This window comes from Sinocyclocheilus grahami, unplaced genomic scaffold, assembly GCF_001515645.1.
Source record: "Sinocyclocheilus grahami isolate Dianchi unplaced genomic scaffold, SAMN03320097.WGS_v1.1 scaffold294.1, whole genome shotgun sequence".
NCBI lineage: Eukaryota > Metazoa > Chordata > Actinopteri > Cypriniformes > Cyprinidae > Sinocyclocheilus > Sinocyclocheilus grahami.
In genome coordinates, this window is record NW_015505473.1 from 166,269 (window position 1) to 188,620 (window position 22,352).

At 34.8% G+C, this 22,352-nt stretch overlaps 2 protein-coding genes across 2 annotated transcripts in view; both read left to right on the top strand.

Moving 5' to 3' along the window:
* Nucleotides 1-1,385: 1,385 nt before the first annotated feature.
* Nucleotides 1,386-17,785, top strand: LOC107600878 (protein FAM219A-like). Its single transcript, XM_016292855.1, has 6 exons — nt 1,386-1,628; nt 10,773-10,872; nt 12,584-12,686; nt 13,585-13,665; nt 16,317-16,392; nt 17,756-17,785. The coding sequence occupies exons 1-6, from the start codon at nt 1,569-1,571 to the stop codon at nt 17,783-17,785; spliced, it is 450 nt and encodes a 149-aa protein (XP_016148341.1). The 5' UTR covers nt 1,386-1,568.
* A 3,053-nt stretch (nt 17,786-20,838) lies between these two features.
* LOC107600879 (nicalin-like) overlaps nt 20,839-22,352 on the top strand; it is a 10,096-nt gene continuing 8,582 nt past the window's right edge. Inside the window, exon 1 of the mRNA XM_016292857.1 lies at nt 20,839-20,949. The gene's annotated coding sequence lies outside the window, so the exon portion shown is untranslated. The remainder of the gene's footprint in view (nt 20,950-22,352) is intronic.

Here is a 22,352-nt window from a genome sequence, read left to right on the forward strand (position 1 = left end):
TATATTGATGTGCGCATGCCCAGTAGTTTTTGCTGTATTCCTTCTAGCCTTAACCACGTGAAAACGTCAAGGCGCCTAAAACCGTGAAGAGTTAGCTTTCAAAATAAAAGTGTCAATAAATAAATAAATAAATAATTGTATGTTTTAAAAATGTAACCTGTTTGTTTAAACCAATCAATTTTAAAGTTAAAATGATAAGTACATTTCACAGTAAAAGGTATCAAAAATAAAAAAATCTAGTTTTTTGACTATGTTTTCCACAATATAAATAATGCCCATTTCACATCTTTGGCATCAACAAAATCAAGGTTTGCTCTTTTTAGACGGTCTATGGGTTTGCTGTAGACCGCTGAAGAGACTTGACTGGATTCTTGTGGATGTTGTTTCAAAATAAAAGTCATGCAACGGCGTAAGTGTAAATCATGCCTAAAACACCACAAGATGGTGATAGCGACACGTATTTAGTTTTTCATTGACACTTGTCTTTCAAAGTGTCCTAAAAGCTGACACATACAAAAAGTGTTTTTGTTAAGACAAACAAGAACAACAACAATGTTGCCACTTGCCATTTTTACTTGATTTACATATATAAAACAAAAGCACAGTATTTGACACAACAAACAAATCATTCATATAAACAATAATAAACTATAAAAGTAATATTTTAGCACTTGTAGAAGAATTGAATTATTATGATAACAGTATCTGCACGACTATCATATTTCATTTGCCAATAATCCAAAGCTGCTTTTGAGCTGCAAATCTACCTTATCTTTCAGTAGCTGTGGATTCTGTTGTTTTGCCTGCACGTGCACGATCTAATCGGACTTTTTTTTTAGTTTTGAGGTAATTAATGTACTATTTTTAATTTGGGAATCAGGATCAAAGGAGCCTATTTCATCTTCACAAATGTAAAGTTACTGAGTGTATGCCCAATTTTAGGATTTTTTTGTATTGATTTGAAATTATTTTATGAATCTCTCTGCTCTTCACTTAACAAGAAAGCTGTTAAAACTACTGTATTGATGGAAAAAAATATTGACTTTAATGTAAACCTCCTGTGTATTCTTTGAAGTTGACATTTTATATGTCATTTTCCATTTACGTTATTTTTTATTTTAATTTACTTATGATTTATTTATAAAAAGGAAAGAAAAGATGTTTAATTTTTAATTTTAGTTTTTGTTCTTTATATTTCATTTTTATTATTCTTTATATATTTGTTTTGTATTCTGGTTGTGTATGTAATTTATTGCTATGACTGTATCCCCTGTGAATGTTATATCTTCAATAAAAAAAAATAAAAAATCTAATCGAACTTTCAGGCTTATTAATTATTCATCTTCACGTCATTATGGGCGGGTTCCGGAGTCCGGACCCGGAAGTCAGATGTTGCTGTGTTGAGTCACCCCTGACTGGTAATAGCCAGATAGCGGAAAACAACTAGAGATGATGCTGGAGAGCTCGGCATCTTTGAACCGTCCCAGAGAGTGAATAAATGCGTTTTTCAATTAAGATATCACCTTGAGCATTTGTGCTTTACTTTACAAGACTGACGTTTTATCAAAATGATGGAAGAAATTGACAGATTTCAAGTGCCACCAGTCAATCCAGAGATGAAGCTGCTGGTAAGCATCACTCACTCTCACTACATAGAGAATAACACTGTGTACCTTTACAGGTCGTGGGAAATGACACCGTGTGAGAAGACAGTAATTCTGTATCACAAACGTCAGGCACATTACCAGATGCCATCTAATGGATCGGTGGGGTTATTTCGACAAAACCGACGTATCTAACTATGCTGACACTATGCCAGTTGTTATGGTACTGACATGTACCTAGTCGCGTTTATATGTTCGTAAACCTGCCTTAAAGAGACAAAATAAAAGCTCTCACAACACAAGTTATATACATGATATTATTTTTGACCGACAGAAATGGCTGTTTGTTATTAGCTGTCCGATTCGTGAATATTACGTTCTTTTGAATCGGAGCTTTTCAATGAATCGGTCTGCGCTGTTTACTGAGTTTGAATCAGTCTGACTCCCTATGAATCGGACCGGAAAAGACGGTTAGGCTATTGTTCAAATGAATCGATTCATGAATCGATTGAGCTCTTACTAATATCAATTGAGTGATTATATGAAATAGTTACTTTACAAAACCAAATAGCAAAAATGTTACAAATGAACTGCACTGGAATGTTTTTTTTTTGTGGTAATATCAGGACCACGCGATGAACCAGTCCCTAAATGTTTTGATTGTTTTAAGCTTAAATTGAATTAGAATTTGTACATTAAATACAATTAAAAGTCAAACAACAAGTAAACTCTTAAAATAACACAATACTGTAGAATTTAACTTTTGTAAGAAAGCACAAGGACGGTAATTACAAACAATACAAGCCGGAAAGTATTGACTTGAGTAGATTTGAACGCGTCAGCCCAGTCAGACAGTAGTAGCTGACACATACATCTTGAATTTCCTGAATGTCTTATTTGTTTCAGAGCTTGTGTAAACGCATTGATTTCCAGTGAAGTAAGCATGTTTTCATTCAGTTAGTAGGCCTGCATTATCTGGCTGGACTGAAGTGTGCACTTTAGAATATGCTGGACTGGTAATAAATGCGTTTTTCAATTAAGATATCACCTTGAGCATTTGTGCTTTACTTTACAAGACTGACGTTTTATCAAAATGATGGAAGAAATTGACAGATTTCAAGTGCCACCAGTAAATCCAGAGATGAAGCTGCTGGTAAGCATCACTCACTCTCACTACATAGAGAATAACACTGTGTACCTTTACAGGTCGTGGGAAATGACACCGTGTGAGAAGACAGTAATTCTGTATTACCATACCCACAAACGTCAGGCATATTACCAGATGCCATCTAATGGATCGGTGGGGTTATTTCGACAAAACCGACGTATCTAACTATGCTGACACTATGCCAGTTGCGTTTATATGTTCGTAAACCTGCCTTAATGAGACAAAATAAAAGCTCTCACAACACAAGTTATATACATGATATTAGTTTTGACCGACAGAAATGGCTGTTTGTTATTAGCTGTCCGATTCGTGAATATTACGTTCTTTTGTATCGGAGCTTTTCAATGAATCGGTCTGCGCTGTTTACTGAGTTTGAATCAGTCTGACTCCCTATGAATCGGACCGGAAAAGACGGTTAGGCTATTGTTCAAATGAATCGATTCATGAATCGATTGAGCTCTTACTAATATCAATTGAGTGATTATATGAAATAGCAAAAATGTTACAAATGAACTGCACTGGAATGTTTTTTTTTTGTGGTAATATCAGGACCACGCGATGAACCAGTCCCTAAATGTTTTGATTGTTTTAAGCTTAAATTGAATTAGAATTTGTACATTAAATACAATTAAAAGTCAAATAACAAGTAAACTCTTAAAATAACACAATACTGTAGAATTTAACTTTTGTAAGAAAGCACAAGGACGGTAATTACAAACAATACAAGCCGGAAAGTATTGACTTGAGTAGATTTGAACGCGTCAGCCCAGTCAGACAGTAGTAGCTGACACATACATCTTGAATTTCCTGAATGTCTTATTTGTTTCAGAGCTTGTGTAAACGCATTGATTTCCAGTGAAGTAAGCATGTTTTCATTCAGTTAGTAGGCCTGCATTATCTGGCTGGACTGAAGTGTGCACTTTAGAATATGCTGGACTGGTGAGATATGGCCCGGAGTGATAAAAGTGCCAAAGACCCAGCTGTTACCCTATACAACCAACTGTGCTTTCTCATGCTAATTCATTCTTCTGTGGGCATCCCATAGAAAAGGACATACACCCACTGCAATATGTCTCCTGTTTTTGAGAGAAGAATGCTCCTTCCTTTTATGAATTTACTAGTTATTGGCTTTCTGATTTGTTGTACCATACATAGATGAAGATGACAGTCTATTAGGTCACATAAATAAGAAAAATAACAACAATGACCAGTTTATTTTCAGAATGCCATGTGGATAAAAGGAGGGCAGCAATAACAGTTAGCTGCCACAACGCTTGTCGGTTTGCAGTGACCGTAATTTTGCCAAGTAGGCCATTTTCCAGGATCAACATCTTTTGTTGGTTCTAGAACATCATTCCTGTTGAGCAAACATTGTCCTGACACAAACCCTAACCAGTAAATACCCCTTAAATCAGTGGGAAATTTAAGAAGTAGATGAACCCATCCCATCCCTTTTATTTTATATAAATTAATAAGAATATAGGGCTATATTTATAACTCAGTTTGGTTATTGTTGGTATTCTGATTAACCACTATCATGGTAGTCACCTTATGGATCATGCTTTGCTGTGATTGGTCCAGAGTTCATCTTGTCATATAATCCCACCAATCCTTTTCATAGCCTCAGCTGTGTCAGCATTCGCTCATCTTCATCTCCTTCATCAACCAACATCACCAAAGTGCCATATTGACAAGACGTGGTCAGAAGGGGCATAAAGATCCTGGAGTTCAGATCATAAGGTCCCACACGATGCCATTAATCTATATTTAATCTATAATCTTTCCTGTTGTTAAAAGTTGACCTTCTCATTGACATTCTTGAGGATTAACATTAGTCCTTGGGAGAGATTTTACACGAGACCTACAGGTGTACAGTGTGCCAATGGAGTCATCGTGGTAATCTTGTTTTGGATGTGTTTCTGTGGATGTGTGACACTTGCACTGCTCTAGATCAATGAAGACTTGCTTATGTGTTTCAGTTCCTATAGATTTCTGATTACCTTAATCTTATAGATCAGCTTTAAACAATGAGACCAGAGATTAGGGTTGCATCAGATTGGGTTCTGTATGCTCTGAGGCTTGGTTTTCTGCAGTAGATCTTGCATAAATTTCACGGGCAGTTGTACATGTAGCTGGTGGAATATGCATGACTTTGATGTTGTTCTTTATGGTGTTGCTCTGAGATTTGTGTAGCCTGTGTATTCCAACAAAGGCTGTCTGGAAAGCTCAATAACATCGGCTTACTCAACAGAGTCCTTTGTAGACTACAAAGTACAAAGACAGATAGCATTTTTAAATTTATGTTGACGTGAAGCATTACCTTGCTTTGAAGGTGTATCCTGATGCTCGAAAAAATGAAAATTACATTGTGAACGAGCAACAGCTGGAGATAAAGATGAATCACAATGTACTTTATGCCCAGCATATGATTAGATGCTTCAGGAGCTTGATGGTATCCTGCTGGGCTATTACCCACAATCCCCCGCTGGTCTCTTTAGCTGGTGCTGAGCTTAAAGGGTTTGTGAGAGCCCTGCCAGGCCTACAGCTGGCACTATGCCACGACTGAATCAGTGGGCAAAGAGGTTTCCGTCAATAACAAGTCTACTTCATGTTTGTTCCACAAGTGGATTTCTTTATGATACGGGTTGTTTTTTACATCGTGACCCCTCCAAAGGTTTTAGCATCTTTTATTCACCGCTAGCATGAGCTAAGCATGTTTGTTTTGTTAATGTCAGACATTTGATATTACATTTTGATACTGATATTTGATATTGCTAATAGGTACTTAGTGGAAAAGTTCTGAAATGGTGTAAAAATTTTTTAAATGTAGGTATATCAATGTTATTTTAGTATTATTTATATATTATGGTATGATATATTATGTTTTTATAGTAATTTTAATTTGCTTTCATTTTTATATTTTCTGTTTTCATTTTGATTTTAGTAGTTTTGCCATGTGCTATATATATATATATGAAGAATAGGGAGACTTTTTTTTTTGTTTATCAGCAAGTATATAGAGATAAAATGAATAATGTTACAAAAAATTCAGTGTCAACTTAATATAGAAATTAAATAAATTATAGATACAATTTTACACATTTATAATATTTTATTAGTAGTTTCATTTTTATATTTTTAGTTTTCATTTTGATTTTAGTTTTAGTAGTTTGTGTGCTATATTATTTTGCCCTTAAGTTTTATTTTTTCCCAAATATCTCTGTATATATAGTAGTCTATATTACTTAAATATTTTATATTATGTTTTTTTAATATATATTTTTTATATTTATATTATATTTTATTATGTTATTTGAATATATATATACAGGTGCATCTAAAAAAAATTAGAATATCGTGAAAAAGTTATTTCATTTTGTAACTTGCATATTCTAGATTCATTACATGTAAAGTAAAAAAAGTTTTTTTTGTTTTAATTTTGATGATTAGAGCTTACAGCTCATGAAAGTCAAAAATCCAGTATCTCAAAATATTAGATTATTAATATTCTAATAATAGAATATTTCCTAAGATCAATCAATCAATCAAAAAAAAAAAGGATTTGCAAAACAGAAAAGTTCAAGTTCTTTAAATTGTTAATTTATGCACTCAATACTTGGTCGGGGCTCCTTTAGCACAAATTCCAGCATCAGTGAGGTGTGGCATGGAAGCGATCAGCCTGTGGCACTGCTGAGACACTATTGAGCCTTCAGCTCGTCTGTATTGTTGGATCGACTGTTTCTCATCTTTCTCTTGAAAATATCCCATATATTCCATATGGGGTTCAGGTCAGGCATGTTGACTGGCCTTGGCCAATCAAGCACAGTCATATCATGGTCAGCAAACCACTTGGAAGTGATTTTGGCACTGTGGGCAGGTGCTAAAGTCCTGCTGGAAAAGGAAATCAGCATCTCCATAAAGCTTGTCAGCAGATGGGAGCATAAAGTGCTCCAAAATCTCCTGGTAGACGGCTGCATTGACTTTGGACTTGATAAAACACAATGGACCAACACCAACAGACGTCACGGCACCCCAGATCATCACTGACTTCGGAAACTTCACACTGGACTTCAAGCAGCTTGGATTCTGTGCCTCTCCAGTCTTCCTCCAGACTCCAGACCTTGATTTCCAAATGAAATGCAAAATTTACTTTTATCTGAAAAGAGGACTTTGGACCACTGAGCAACAGTCCAGTTCTTTTTCTCCTTAGTCCAGGTAAGATGCTTCTGACGTTGTTTCTGTTTCAGAAGTGGCTTGGTAGCCCTTTTCCTGAAGACGTCTGAGCTTGGTGACTCTTGATGCACTGACTCCAGCTTCAGTCCACTCCTTGTGAAGCTCTCCCAAGTGTTTGAATCACCTTTGCTTGACAGTATTCTCAAGCTTGCGGTCATCCCTGTTGCTTGTGCACCTTTTCCTACCCAATTTCTTCCTTCCAGTCAACTTTGAATTTAAAATGCTTTGATACAGCACTCTGAACCGCCACCCTTTTCAGTAATGACCTTCTGTGATTTACCCTCTTTGTGAAGGGTGTCAATAATTGTCTTCTGGACCATTGCCAAGTAAGCAGTCTTCCCCATTATTGTGGTTTCAAAGAACAAGAGATACCCGGAATTTATACTGTAGGGATGGTCATTTAATGCAACTCAAATATAAATATTCTAATATTTTGAGATACTGGACTTTTGACTTTCATGAGCTGTAAGCTCTAATCATCAAAATTAAAACAAAGAAAAAAACTTTTGAAATGTTTTACTTTACATGTAATGAATCTAGAATATATGAAAGTTTCACTTTTTGAAATGAACTTTTTCACGATATTCTAATTTTTTGAGATGCACCAGTATATGTATATATATATATTTATCGGGGGAAAAAGTGTAAACTTGATATAGAATTAGAAACAATATTTTATAGATACAATTTTACACTTTTATAATATTTTATTAATAGTGTTTATACATTAAATTATATAGTGGCCTTTATATTTTCAGATTAAGGGTATCATCATGTTTGGGTGTCTGTGGCATCAGAAAGTTTGAAAACCCTTGTGTTTCACAATTCACATTATTCCATCTACTGACCAGATTGTTTGTTGTCTGTGGTTTGACGTTTCAGTTAGTCATCTGGTGTGTCATGATCTTCACCAAAAACATAGCATTGCTATAATCAATCTGGCTCTAGGGGCTCATGATGACAGCCCAAAGACTCTCAGATGGCCACATGGGCCACATCCAATAAAGGCAGGCTTTTTAGGTCATAATAGGCGCTCTGTTGGCAGAGGCAGCTTGGGTGTACTGTCAACATTCCTCCAACAAGCTCCCTCTGTTCTACCTCTCCCCATCCCGAGTGATGTCACAGAGCACTCCGACCCTACATATTGAAGGCTGGAGCAACAAAACATGCCTGGTGTCATGCGAGCCAACTATGCAGGAAGTACCGGCTGGTTACTATGACAGCTAGAATCTCCCTCCTTTATTTTACACTTTTATAATATTTTATTAATAGTGTTTATACATTAAATGATATGGTGGCCTTTATATTTTCAGATTAAGGGTATCATCATGTTTGGGTGTCTGTGGCATCAGAAAGTTTGAAAACCCTTGTGTTTCACAATTCACATTATTCCATCTACTGACCAGATTGTTTGTTGTCTGTGGTTTGACGTTTCAGTTAGTCATCTGGTGTGTCATGAACTTCACCAAAAACATAGCATTGCTATAATCAATCTGGCTCTAGGGGCTCATGATGACAGCCCAAAGACTCTCAGATGGCCACATAGGCCACATCCAATAAAGGCAGGCTTTTTAGGTCATAATAGGCGCTCTGTTGGCAGAGGCAGCTTGGGTGTACTGTCAACATTCCTCCAACAAGCTCCCTCTGTTCTACCTCTCCCCATCCCGAGTGATGTCACAGAGCACTCCGACCCTACATATCGAAGGCTGGAGCAACAAAACATGCCTGGTGTCATGCGAGCCAACTATGCAGGAAGTACCGGCTGGTTACTATGACAGCTAGAATCTCCCTCCTTTCGTCCATCTCTCCACCAAGCAGCTATGCAGAAAAGAGGCTGTGGAGAAAGGAGGGTGTGTATTGGCTCGGACTTTGAGTAGTAATGAAGGCTTGTTGCAAATTTTATATTGTACAACAAGACAGTAAGATTTGTCTATCCATTTGTCCAACTGTAGTGCCATTATATTTCATAAAAGAAATTAATAAAGAATCAAGACTTGCATATTGTAAGAGACCTTTGACTACTAAACATGTTTTACTGGACTGTCATACTTTTAATTTTATACTACAGTTTTGTTCAGAAATGTTGTCAATAGATGTTTTGGTAACACTTTACTTAGCCTTCATGTATAATGCATTTTGATGCATTAATTATGCCTTGTAATGCACCTTATAATGCATTTTACAATCTCACGAATAACTGTAACCACAGTTAATATACAATGGCCCAGTTTCACAGACAGGGCTCAGGTTAAGCTAGGTTTAGGCCATAGTTCAGTTAGGACATTTAAGTAGCTTTTATTAACATGCCTTAGATAATACTACTTGTGCATCTTGATACATAACAATGAAACTGACATATTTTAAATTCAGTCAGTGAGTTTCTTTCAGTTAAAACAGCCCAGACATGCATTTTAGTCTGGGACTAGACTTAAGCCTTGTCTATGAAACCGGGTGTATAACACTTATCAATTCATTGTTACACTCTGCATTTTAAATCCGGTTATAATTATTTATGACAAGCTATTATGAATAATTATAATGCATTATACCCTTTTCAATAACCAGGGGTGCACATAAGTGGACCAAATCAAATCTCCAGCTTCTCATATGAGAACCAGGCTGAAAAACTTATGTGACCCCCTGTCAATAACCCTTTATAATGCATTATACATAAAGGTTGTAAATGGATAGTTCACCAAAAAAAATGAAAATTACTCACCCTCATGTTGTTCCAAACCCGTAAGACCTTCGTTCATCTTCGGAACACAAATTAAGATATTTTTGATGAAATCTGAGAGCTCTCTGACCCTCCCATAGACAGCAGGGATATTATCAACGCACAGAAACGTAGCAAGGGCATCAGTAAAATAGTCCATGTGACATCAGGGGTTCAACCGTAATTTTACAAAGCTACGAGAAGCTACACAAAGAAAACAATAATAACATAACTTATTCAAAAATTCTTCTCCCCGAGTTACCGTCTTCTGCCATTTGAGAGTACCCCAGAAAATAATTAACATCATCAGCGTTGTTTACGTTCAGCATGCACATGCTGTCTTCTGAACGTAAACCAATGCTGATTACGTTCTGGGTACTCTCCAAAATGGAGGAAGACGGTAACTCGGGGAGAAGAACTGTTGAATAAATTATGTTGTTATTGTTTTCTTTTCGCACAAAAAGTTTCCATGTAGCTTTGTAAAATTACGGTTGAACCCCTGATGTAAAAAATATATAGATTTTTAGCATAAATCAATACATTTGACTGCACAGTCCCTACGTCTATCTCTGCTCCCAGAATCAATAAGTTGCTGGAGCACAGCTGTGAAAGCAAATCTGAGACATTTTGAGAGAGATGTATTAAAAAGACCCGTTCCGGTGACAGCATGGTGACATTGTGCTGACTCGTGTCGTGTTATTTCACCCAACCCCAGTAAAATCAACACCCTTGTTACACGGCCTGTCTCACCAGATGCCATTATTTACAACCAGTCTGATTTTTGCTGTCTGTTTTTCATCAGCACACTGAGTGAGCATGGTTGGAGTATTGTACCAGATCCTTTCTGCGTTACACGGTTTCAGATTTGAAAGGGTTTTCTAGATTTATTTACACTCTGAATTCATATTGAATCTACAACTTCCTCAAGATCCATTTGTCAGCTAGTCGATATTGGAATTGTGTAGTTATCACATTGCTAATATCTAGCATCTGCACTTGAGAATGTAGTGTTGCATCTACCTGATAAGTGTGATTGTGTTTTTGTCTCCAGGATCCTGCAGCAACGTCCACTTTGGAGGCTGAAACAGGAACGAGAGAATCAGAGTCAGTCGCCATCAACTACAAGCCCTCTCCGCTACAAGTAAAGATAGGTGAGGCACTTTGATCTGATGCCATATCGTCACCAGTGTAATTTGTTCATTTGAGTGTAAAAACGACTGTATTGATTTTCTCACTTGATATTGTGATTGTGAAGCATACGGTTTGGAGCGAGAGCTAAGAAGCGATTAGCAGAGGCCGTGTGAAATGGATGAGCGTGGTTTTCGATAAGCAGGAGTGTAATGGGTCTTCAAGTCTGAATGTTTCTCTCAGACAAAGTATCTACAAAGAAATTTGAAATATGAGCATAATAACTTCTGTGTAAAAAAACATCCCAATGTAATTTGTCAGGTTTCAAAAGCATCTAAATAGTCATCCATATTTTTGACCATCTTTTTGAATATTAAAAAAAGTTTTCATGCTCCGTTTCATTTGAAGCAATCTACTTTACTTTGTGTCACTGGTAATAATTTAATAATTAACGGAATAATTAAAAAATGTGTAATTTGATATGATGCAAAATGTATACATTTGTCAGTTATCAAGCATAAAATTAAAATAATTATTGGTAGTCTGTTACTAACCATGCAGTGTTATTTTACATGCTATTGTAGTATTTATTAATATTATCTTTTATTTTATATTTTTAACATTTAAGTTTTATTAATGTTGTTATGTGCTTTTGTTATTTTAATTGTACGTTTTTTAAATATTTCTATTTAGCTTTAATTAATTTTTATTTCAGTAATTTTAGCACTAAGTTAGTACTATTTCAGATATTTACATTTTAGTTATTTAAATAATTTCAGTTATTTAAAAGTACTATTTCAGTCATGAATTTTTGTTTTTGTTTTTGATCAAATATTTATATTTTATTTGATTGCAGTGTCATTCCAATCACTTAAAACTATTTTCAATCATTTTAGTCTTAGTTAAAAATAACAACACTGCAAGCATAACATTAAAATTATAATTGGCCATCTATATTATTTTTTTTTTTAAAAACCCCGCAAAAATTATGCTTTGAGGGCTTAGAATTAAAGTCCGATAATGTCTTGAATTTTTAGGAATGATATGATTTCCACAAAAAAAAAAAAAAAAAAAAAAAAAATATATATATATATATATATATACACAGTATATATATATATATACTGTATATATATATAAAAAATAAAAAAACAGCATTGCTTATTGCTCAGCCCTCTCTTCCGCTGTCTCTCTCTCCTATCCTGCATCTGTATCTCACATCACTCTCTGTTCAGTGTTGCTTGGTTAGGGCATCCTGAAATACAGCAGTTGCTGTTGTTAATTAAACTTCACTTTACAGTCCTCCCTCTGACAGCCTTATTACTTATAGCACCGCAGAGAAATCTCCCACACACACACACACACACACACACGCGCGCAGATCAGTGTGTGTAAGTCACGCAGAAGTCAAGCTCAGACTTCACGCCTGAAGAAACAGTTCTGCCGCCAGAGAACCACGCAGAATGGAGAATATTAATAAGACTGTAGTCTCAGTGCATAATAAAACTTTGTGTGTTGCCATGGTATTTATCTGGATTCAAAAGAACTGCAGTTTATTAAATTTATGCAAGGAAGACTTAGTCTTCAGTATGCAAATGAATATGAGAATGAAGACCAATAAAAATTCCGTATGCAAATATTATGATCGCACCATCGCTGCTGGTTACATTTTGAATGCTGAACGTTCTATCAATAGACAATATGTGATTTGTTTTGAATTTGTTCTTTCGGTAGAGAAACAGCGAGAGCTTGCGAGGAAGGGCTCGGTGAAGAATGGAACTGTGGGTAGTCCAGTCAATCAGCAGCCCAAGAAAAATAACGTTATGGCCAGAACAAGGTGAAGTAATAACTTTATTTAAAACTACTTTCTTACCAACCCACAAGTAGTTCTTAAAAGAAACATTTGTGCATGAGAAACACCATAGAATATATGTTTATGGTTCATTTAAAAAACAAAACAAATGTATGGCCTCATAATAATGGTTGATTTGTTTAGTACATCAAAAATATGAACATCAACAACATCAAATCCTATAAACAGCAGCTTTATATGAAGGCTTTCCAGTCTGTGAATGTTAATTAGTGTTAGTGCAGTCCATATGAGGACTTCTGCCATCCCATCGGTCCCTAGTGCCCTGTCAGGATTAGCTCAAATGCGAGGACCCATCCGCAGGCCTGGTTTAGAGCACAGCTTTAGGCCTGAAGATTAGCTGCACACAGGGCTGCTTGCTTTAAAAGCCTGAGGGCCAGAGATTAGCTCTTTTGTCCCAGAGAGGAGGAACAAAAGATGTCTAGCACCGGCTCTGGCTAATGTAACAGGGTTTGATAATGTTAAACTATTTATTTGATTTCCCTTGCCAGATTTGTCCTAGTACTAGAACGATTTGGGAAAAGTGAATATTAATATTAAAGGTTCATATTTAAAAAATAAAAAATGCTATCTTATCTATCTATCTATCTATCTATCTGTCTGTCTGTCTGTCTGTCTATCTATCTTATCCGTCTATCCATCTATCCGTCTGTCTGTCTGTCTGTCTGTGTCTGTCTGTCTGTCTGTCTGTCTGTCTATCTATATCCATCCATCCATCCATCCATCCATCCATCCATCCATCCATCCATCCATCCATCCATCCATCCATCCATCCATCCATCCATCCATCCATCCATCCATCCACATATACATGTTTGATCGAACTGGTCTGACAGTCTCTTCTATTTTTCTACTCTTATTACAGGTTGGTTGTCCCTAATAAAGGCTATTCATCCTTAGACCAGAGTCCAGATGAGAAGCCGCTTGTAGCACTGGACACTGACAGGTATTCACACTAAAAACGTCATTCTATTATTCTCTGGGAAGTGCTCTTGAATTTTTTTGTGAATATTTCTGAATGCTTCACTTCAAGGGAAGGATTAGAATGTATCAAATGCAGAGAAATGGAAATAAATCCTCTAATTAAAGCTTTGTGCCATTTTCCTAGCAGACGCAATGCCAGCCATCTCCATCTAAAAAGGACCTGACATTTAATCAAAATACCAGCTAATTTTAAAGCGAGTAAAGCTGGTGCCCTTCAGACTGGCGTGAGAAACTGGCAAAGCATAAAATATTTAAAATTAATGTGCTTTCCTGAAGGCAATGCGAGACACTTTAGCTTTGGCAAAATGAATCAACATTTACTCTTACAAGAAAAAATGTCACTTCAGAGATTTTCTCATCCATCACAGCAGGGACCCCAATTAAATATGAACAAAATTGTCTAGAAAGGCAGAAGCAAGTGTCATTATCTGGTTCTGTTGTGCAGTATATTTCATAATGTTATCTCATGTGTTAAACTTTAGGGAGCACTTTCACTTCAAGTGGACATATTCTACACTTTTTTGCTATTTTCCCCCTTAAGTAAACCTATGATATAAAAGTTTCTGAGACCAAAAATGTAATTTTTTTAAATAATGGATTATTACCATAATTTTTAATGATTTATTTTCACATGACCATTGTCTACCCTCTCTCTGATCCTAATAATTAAGCTTTTTTTTAAACCTTTAATATTTACACTACCATTCAAAATTGAGGTCAATATGATTTTTGTTTTTAAGAAGTCTCTTATGCTCACAAATTATTATGAGAAAAATAGAGTAGAAACCGTAATATTGTGAAATATTATTACAGTTTAAATTAACTGTTCTATTTCAATATATTTTAAAGTGTATTTTATTTCTGTGATGCAAAGCTGAATTTTCAGCAGCCATTACTCCAGTCTTCAGTTTCACGTGATTCTTCAGAAATCATTCTAATATGCTGATTTGTTGCTTAAGGATTTTTTAAATTATTGTTATCAGTGTTGAAAACAGCTAAATAAATGTTTTAATTTCTAAAAAAACAAAAAACCTTACCTTAACTTTTGAACAGTAGTGTATGCAAACATGCGTACTGTGCTGCATTTTCTTATTGATGTGTTCTGCAGATTCATTTTCCTAATTAGAATGAATTTTATTTTAAAAAATGAGTGTAAAATACAGTTTTTTGACATTGTCCATTTAATACAGATTAAAGGGATATTTAACCCAAAAATGAAAATTTTGTCATAATTTACTCACCATCCACTTGTTCCAACCTGTATAAGTTTCTTTTGAACACAAAGGAAGATATTTTGAAGAAGTTTGGTAACCAAACGGCTTGTTGACTTCTGCCGACATTCTTCAAAATATCTTCTTTTGTGCTCAACAGAAAAATGAAACTCATAGATGTTTGGAAAAACACGCAGGTGAGTAAATTTTCATTTTTGGGTGAACTGTCCCTTTAAGGATTCCTGACTATGACATGCTCTTAGTGCAGAATCACCATTTACAGTATAATTCTATAGTCAGGATTTACCTTGTCTCTAGGTTCCCTGCCCTGAGAGTTGGAAAAAAGCAAGAAAACATGTTTGTTGACAGAAGTCCAAAGCACTTGAAATCATCGGTATCATTTGTGTAGCCCACACCCTTCTGTAATGAGATGTGTCACAGTATGTGTTCAGCCATAATAGCGTGGTTGCTGTTCGGTTCCGATGATCAGGCACAGCGTGCAGCATCTCACACAGATGGGTCTCTTAACTTAATGCTTTCTGTGCTGCCAGCTGTCTGCTGGATCTCTGTGACCTCAGCTGCCTGCAGTTGTGATTAAGTCATGATTTAGGTCACCCATCGTTCATTGTCTCTCTGGTTCTCTTTTTCCATTTCAGCTTCGCTGAGTCGCTGTATGTAACACTCATTCCCTGACATTTAGTACGTACACCCACTGTCTGTCACATGCTCAGGCGTTCTGTCCATCACATGCTTGTACTAGTTCCTGTCATACTCATTCTTGGAGAGCATACACTCTTAAAAATAAAGGTGCTTTACGATGCCGTAGAAAAACCTTTTTGTCTAAATGGTTCCATAAAGAACCTTTAACATCTGAAGAACCTTTCTGTTTCACAAAAGGTTCTTTGGGGCGAAATAAGGTTCTTCAGATTACAAAAAGGTAAGAAAGAGATGGTTCTTTAAAGAACCTTTGACTGAATGGTTCTTTGTGGAACCAAATATTGTTCTTCTATGGCATCGCTTGAAGAACCTTTTGAAGCACCTTTATTTTTAAGAGTGTAGCTTCATTAAAACAACTTGTAATTACCGCAGCAATCAGCAGAAGGCTCCAGATTGTCGCTGTTGGTTTTTCCTGATAAATTAATTTGGCTGAAATGTCATCTTGGCATTTTTCTCTCTCTCTTGCTCTACTGTGACTAGTCTCTTTTGTAAATATTACTAGAAACATTATAGGCGGCTATATTTGAAATACCTCAATAGATCTGTGTGCAGACTTTATTTTATGTCTTTAAGTGAGTAATTTCTTCTCGGAACTGCTGCAGAAGGGCTGATTTCATTGGTCTGTAGCTGTTTGTCTGAAATTAAGGTGCCCGTTTGTGACTGTGTACTTCCTGTTGTCTTTTAGTGACGATGACTTCGATATGTCCAGATATTCATCATCTGGATATTCCTCAGCCGAGGTAAGATGTCTAAAGCACCAGGTACTTATGCATTGAAATAAAGCCACTTAACTATTTGAACCCTTTGCCGTCTCATTAAGGCAAGGCAAGGCAAGTTTATTTATATAGCACATTTCATACACAATGGTAATTCTTCAAAGTGCTTTACATAAAAGAAAGTAAAATAATCATAAAAAATAATCACAACAATAAAACAAGGAATTTAAAAACTTTTCAAATGATTTAAAAATGGATTTAAAATGAATTTAAAACAGTTAAAAATAGGAAATGATTATACATTAAATACAGTGCAATCAGTTCGGACGTAGCACAGTGCTTATTCAATAAATGCACAGCTAGACAGATGAGTTTTAAGTCTAGATTTAAATGTGGCTAATGTTTTAGCTCATCTGATCTCTTCTGGAAGATGATTCCAACTGCGGGCGGCATAAAGTTAGACTTACACTGGTCTCTACAGTACACAATTTAAATTAACAGCTAATTCAGTAGCAACTTTACAGTAGCCTAAATATTTATTTTATTGTATTTTTTACATTGTTTTATTTTTTTAAATATTTCATTTTATTGTATAATTTAGTTTGTCAACACACGTTTTAGTAAATTTTATTATTTTATTTTATTCTTAGAATTTTTATTTTATTTTACGTTTTATTTATTTATTTATGTTGTATTTTATTTTAGTATTTTAATTTTTTAAAATATTTTATTTATTTTTTACGTTTAATTTTTTTAAATTTAATTTTATTCTTTAGTTTAGTTAGTTATTAAAATACAGCTGCTCAAGTAACTGAACATTTCATCCTTCTATAGAACAGTTTTCCCAACCTTTTTTGTCTTAAATATCCTCACAGTCCATCAGAAAGGGCCCCTTTACACCAAATGAGAAATGTGTTGCTTTTAACTTATATAATAGGCCTACTTACTTTAAAAAAAAATGCTTAAAGAATAATATCTTTTGGCAGCCCTAATGATTTCATTTTATAACTCAGATTCTGTTTTATAGGTTTATCAAAGCAAAATCAACATTTAGTTTTTTCCCCCCTTTTTTGGGATTGACTGCTCTAGAATATCTGCTCTAGACGCTTTCTGATGTTATTAGGACAAGTGTGCTTGTTTTCTAATGAAAGGGAGTGTATAGTGATCAGGTGAATTTGTTTCTCAGATCATTTTCATTGCAAACTTACATATTAATATATTATGAGTAGCATTGTAGCAAACACTAACGAAGGGAATACTCTTAAATTGAGATATCCATACAGAAGACACCGATCTGCTACGAAACTGACAGCAGATGTAATTAAGTCAAGCTTGGGAAATCTCATTGAATAGTTAAGATGTGTTTACTAAGAGACTTTTTTGAACATATTTTTGTGTTTATCATTAGGAGTTGCTGCACACAAACCCAACAGACTAAGGAAATTATAATCACTTAAATGTTAGTTTTCCAAGATAAACTAAAGATGTACCTCTACATAGGACAAACAAGATAATTCGGTACAATTTTCTGATTCAGTGCATTTCATTTTTGAGAACTCTTTGTTTTGAGAATTGTTGCGATTTATTAGGAAGGGAAGAAAGCTTGTGTTGATGTAATAGCAGCTGCCAGATACATATCCCATAATCTCTGTCATTAAATACTATACATTTAGTTAATCTAGTTTGTGCCAAAATGCATAAAATGCGTTGTTTCTTTATTTTATAGATGGAACAGGCATGAAATGCTAATGGCCTGCATTCAAATTCAATTTTACACTTTAGTGCTCTCGTCTTTATAGTAATTTTAAAGTGCAATACCATTTTGTGAGACATTAAGTGTAGTACTCTGGAACAGGATGCTCTGCGTTTGCTGTTTTGCTTCAATTTGATGCCTTTCCTTACAAACATCTTTATAAATTCATCTCAGCTGTTTCAGTCAGTGGCCAAATCACTATCACTTCTGATAAGCAGCATTGAACACTCATAGTATGAAGGTCCTTGCATTGATTTGAAGGTTGTACTGTTCTCTACAGTATTTGTGTCTTCTTTTTTGTCATGCAACTGTTGTTTATTTTGTGCAACTTTAAGAGCACCTTATTGTCTTGCGTGTACATCGTCACCCAGTTGCCATTGCCAGCTGTAATTAAATGCCATTGCACCAAGCACATAACCTAGTAACACTCCAGTTTTCATTTTATTTGACAAATTAAGAGAATGTATGAAGAGATTGAAGAGTATAGTAATCTAATATTTTGTTTTATTGTTCAAAAGTAGTTTGAGGTCAGGATTTAAAAAAAATGGTTTAATTTTTTCAGCAAGAATGCATTAAATTGGCAAAGACATTTACAATGTAAAAATATTTATATTTCAAATGAAAAAAAAAATAAATACAATTGTTTCCACAGAAATATTAAACAGCACAACTATGGTAGCTTTTTTCTGCCATGGAAAAAAGTTAATCGCAACTTTTTATCACACAGTTCAGACAGTTTTATTGCAATTCAGTTTTTTCTCTCTCATAATTAAAAAAAAATAAAAATCAGAATAGCGAGAAAAAAAGGCTAAATTGTGTAATTAAAAAGTCGCAATTACCTTATTAACTATTTTTATCCTGTTGTTGAAACAAGCTTCCACCGTTTTCAACATTTGCAGCATATGAATAAATTACATTTTAAAATATATATTCAAATAGAAAACAGTTATTTTAAATTGTATTAATATTTCACAGTATTCATATTTTTACTGTATAAATGCAGTCTTGGTGAGCATTAGAGACTTCTTTCAACAACATTTAAAAAATCTTACCAACCCCAAACTTTTGAACATGATGTATGAATTGACAAAGTTACCGTTTTCAACATTTGCAGCATATGAATAAATTACATTTTAAAATATACAGTGGGTACGGAAAGTATTCAGACCCCCTTAAATTTTTCACTCTTTGTTATATTGTATTCATATTTTTACTGTATAAATGCAGTCTTGGTGAGCATTAGAGACTTCTTTCAACAACATTTAAAAAATCTTACCAACCCCAAACTTTTGAACATGATGTATGAATTGACAAAGTTTTTGTTTTGAATATTGTGGATCGGTATATCATTTTAAAACTCATTTAGAACAGTGTGATGACATTAGCCAATTACATATTTTCTTTTTACTGCTTCTCATATGGATACAAAACATAACAACTCCCCAAACCCATATCCCTAATGCTTACATATTCATTATAGTAATATGCAGACAAATATTTCATACTACACTGCCATGTAAAGGTGCATTCACTCAGTATTTTTGTGTATGTTGTGGTGTCATTGACACCAGCATGAGCATTACACAAATGCCAATGCCATTGTTCATTTATTCCACAAGGGAAAATGTCCACTTATGTCCATGTTTCAGTGGTATAGCCCTTAGCGTAGCAATAGTTAACCTACAGAATGCCTGTTCAGTAGACTTACCGTAGATATGTACAGTAGATGGAGAATTTAATGGCAAGTTCTCTTAAGCCTGCCATCTCTAAGCTGTCATGCTACTTTACAGACGTGCCGTAAGACCGACTGATCTGTGTAGTGATGAATGAAGATGTCTGTCATCCCCTGTGTCTCTGCTTTGGTTATTTGGTTCAAGATAAACACGCCATTGTGTAACGCCTAATTCACTTTCTGTTACTACACTGAAGTAGAGTATGCCTTAAGTCAAGCTATATCAAGCTATATATATAGGGTCATGCTATTTGTTGTCGGTGGTATGTTTTTAATTTATTGGTATACAGGATTTTGTTCAACATTTAGTTTTTTTCTTTCCTACATTTCCCCCCCTTCTGTCGATAAATATGATTGTAAAGACATGAACAGTTTCCATAGCAGTATTTAATAATGTTTGTTGTTCTGTGTAGTGAATCATATCAGTAAATACATCTGAAATTACAATTGCAACACCTTTGTCCTGCGTATTATTATGCATATGCTACCAGAAAAAAAGTGACATACTTGACAGAATTTCTGTACTGAATTTGAATATAGAAATTGACTTAGAAAAATAATGTTTATGAAATAAAATAGTATTTGTTTGAAGTATTTTATTTTATTACTGTTATCGCTTTACACGTTTCTTTAAAATAGGTGAATTGGAGGAGACTGGAGCAGCCAGCAAGTGTCCAACAAAAATGTCAACCCGTTTCAGCTACTCTGAAGGTAAAATGTCTAATAGTTTGGATTTGTTAAACATTTTTGATATCACATTTATTTCACAATTGATGTTGATGTGAGCATAAAACAGAATGGGTAGGTGTCTCAACTTTTGATTGGCTCTTTCCTGTCTTCAACCATATTTCTTCCAATTTTGGGGTTTAGACTTCAGTGACTTAAAACAGGAAATTGTAACAACTGGAAAGCGGGGTGTGGAAGTGTTATAGGTTGTGTGGGATTGGAGGAGAGGCCTGATTAGCCTGGCTTTATCCCGTCTGGGCCAGATGGTGCACTAGGCTTACCTGCGGGCCTCTCTAAGCCTTGTCCCGGCCATGCTTCGGACATCACATCCTGCTCGGAGCACAAGACGGATTGTTTTTCCACACTGAGGAAGACCTAACGTGGACTTTGGGTGAGTTCCAGTCTCAAACTTGGGCCATGTTTGGCCTAGTACTGCTATAATATCTCATTACATCTATTGTACTTTTAATCCAGTTTTACACATGGCAGCAAATCTCAGTATAATTCACGTATTGATGTGAAGTGCTAAGGTTGCAGTCGATACATTGTGTCCATATTCTTCATGATTAAATAACTTGCACCATGCATAATATTGGATCTTTTTGATAAAAATGTCTTTTTGCTTTTAGATGTATTGGTATTTGTGACCCTGGAGTGCAACCAGTCACAAGGGTGAATTATTTGAAATTTATACATAATCTGAAAGCTGAATAAATAAGCTTTCCTTTGATGTATGGTTTGTTAGGATAGGTAAGGACAATATTTGGCTGAGATGCAACTATTTGAGGGTGCAAAAAATGTTGAGAAAATCGCCATTAAAGTTGTCCATATGAAGTTCTTAGCAATGCATATTACTAATCAAAAATTAAGTTTTGATATATTTACAGTAGGAAATTGACCAAATATCTTCATGGAACATGATCATAATATCCTAATGATTTTTGACATAAAAGAAAAATCGATAATTTTGACCCATACAATGCATTATTGTAGGGCTGGGCGATATGGGCAAAAATTCACATCTTGGTATTTTTTGGCCGATTTGCGAAATACGGTAGGCTATATCTCGGTATTTTCGTTTTTGTATTTGGATAAAACATTTTGAATTTAATATATATATATATATATATATATATATATATATATATATATATATATAATTCTTCATGATTAAATAACTTGCACCATGCATAATATTGGATCTTTTTGATAAAAATGTCTTTTTGCTTTTAGATGTATTGGTATTTGTGACCCTGGAGTGCAACCAGTCACAAGGGTGAATTATTTGAAATTTATACATAATCTGAAAGCTGAATAAATAAGCTTTCCTTTGATGTATGGTTTGTTAGGATAGGTAAGGACAATATTTGGCTGAGATGCAACTATTTGAGGGTGCAAAAAATGTTGAGAAAATCGCCATTAAAGTTGTCCATATGAAGTTCTTAGCAATGCATATTACTAATCAAAAATTAAGTTTTGATATATTTACAGTAGGAAATTGACCAAATATCTTCATGGAACATGATCATAATATCCTAATGATTTTTGACATAAAAGAAAAATCGATAATTTTGACCCATACAATGCATTATTGTAGGGCTGGGCGATATGGGCAAAAATTCACATCTTGGTATTTTTTGGCCGATTTGCGAAATACGGTAGGCTATATCTCGGTATTTTCGTTTTTGTATTTGGATAAAACATTTTGAATTTAATATATATATATATATATATATATATATATATATATATATATATATATACAGTGGGTACGGAAAGTATACAGACCCCCTT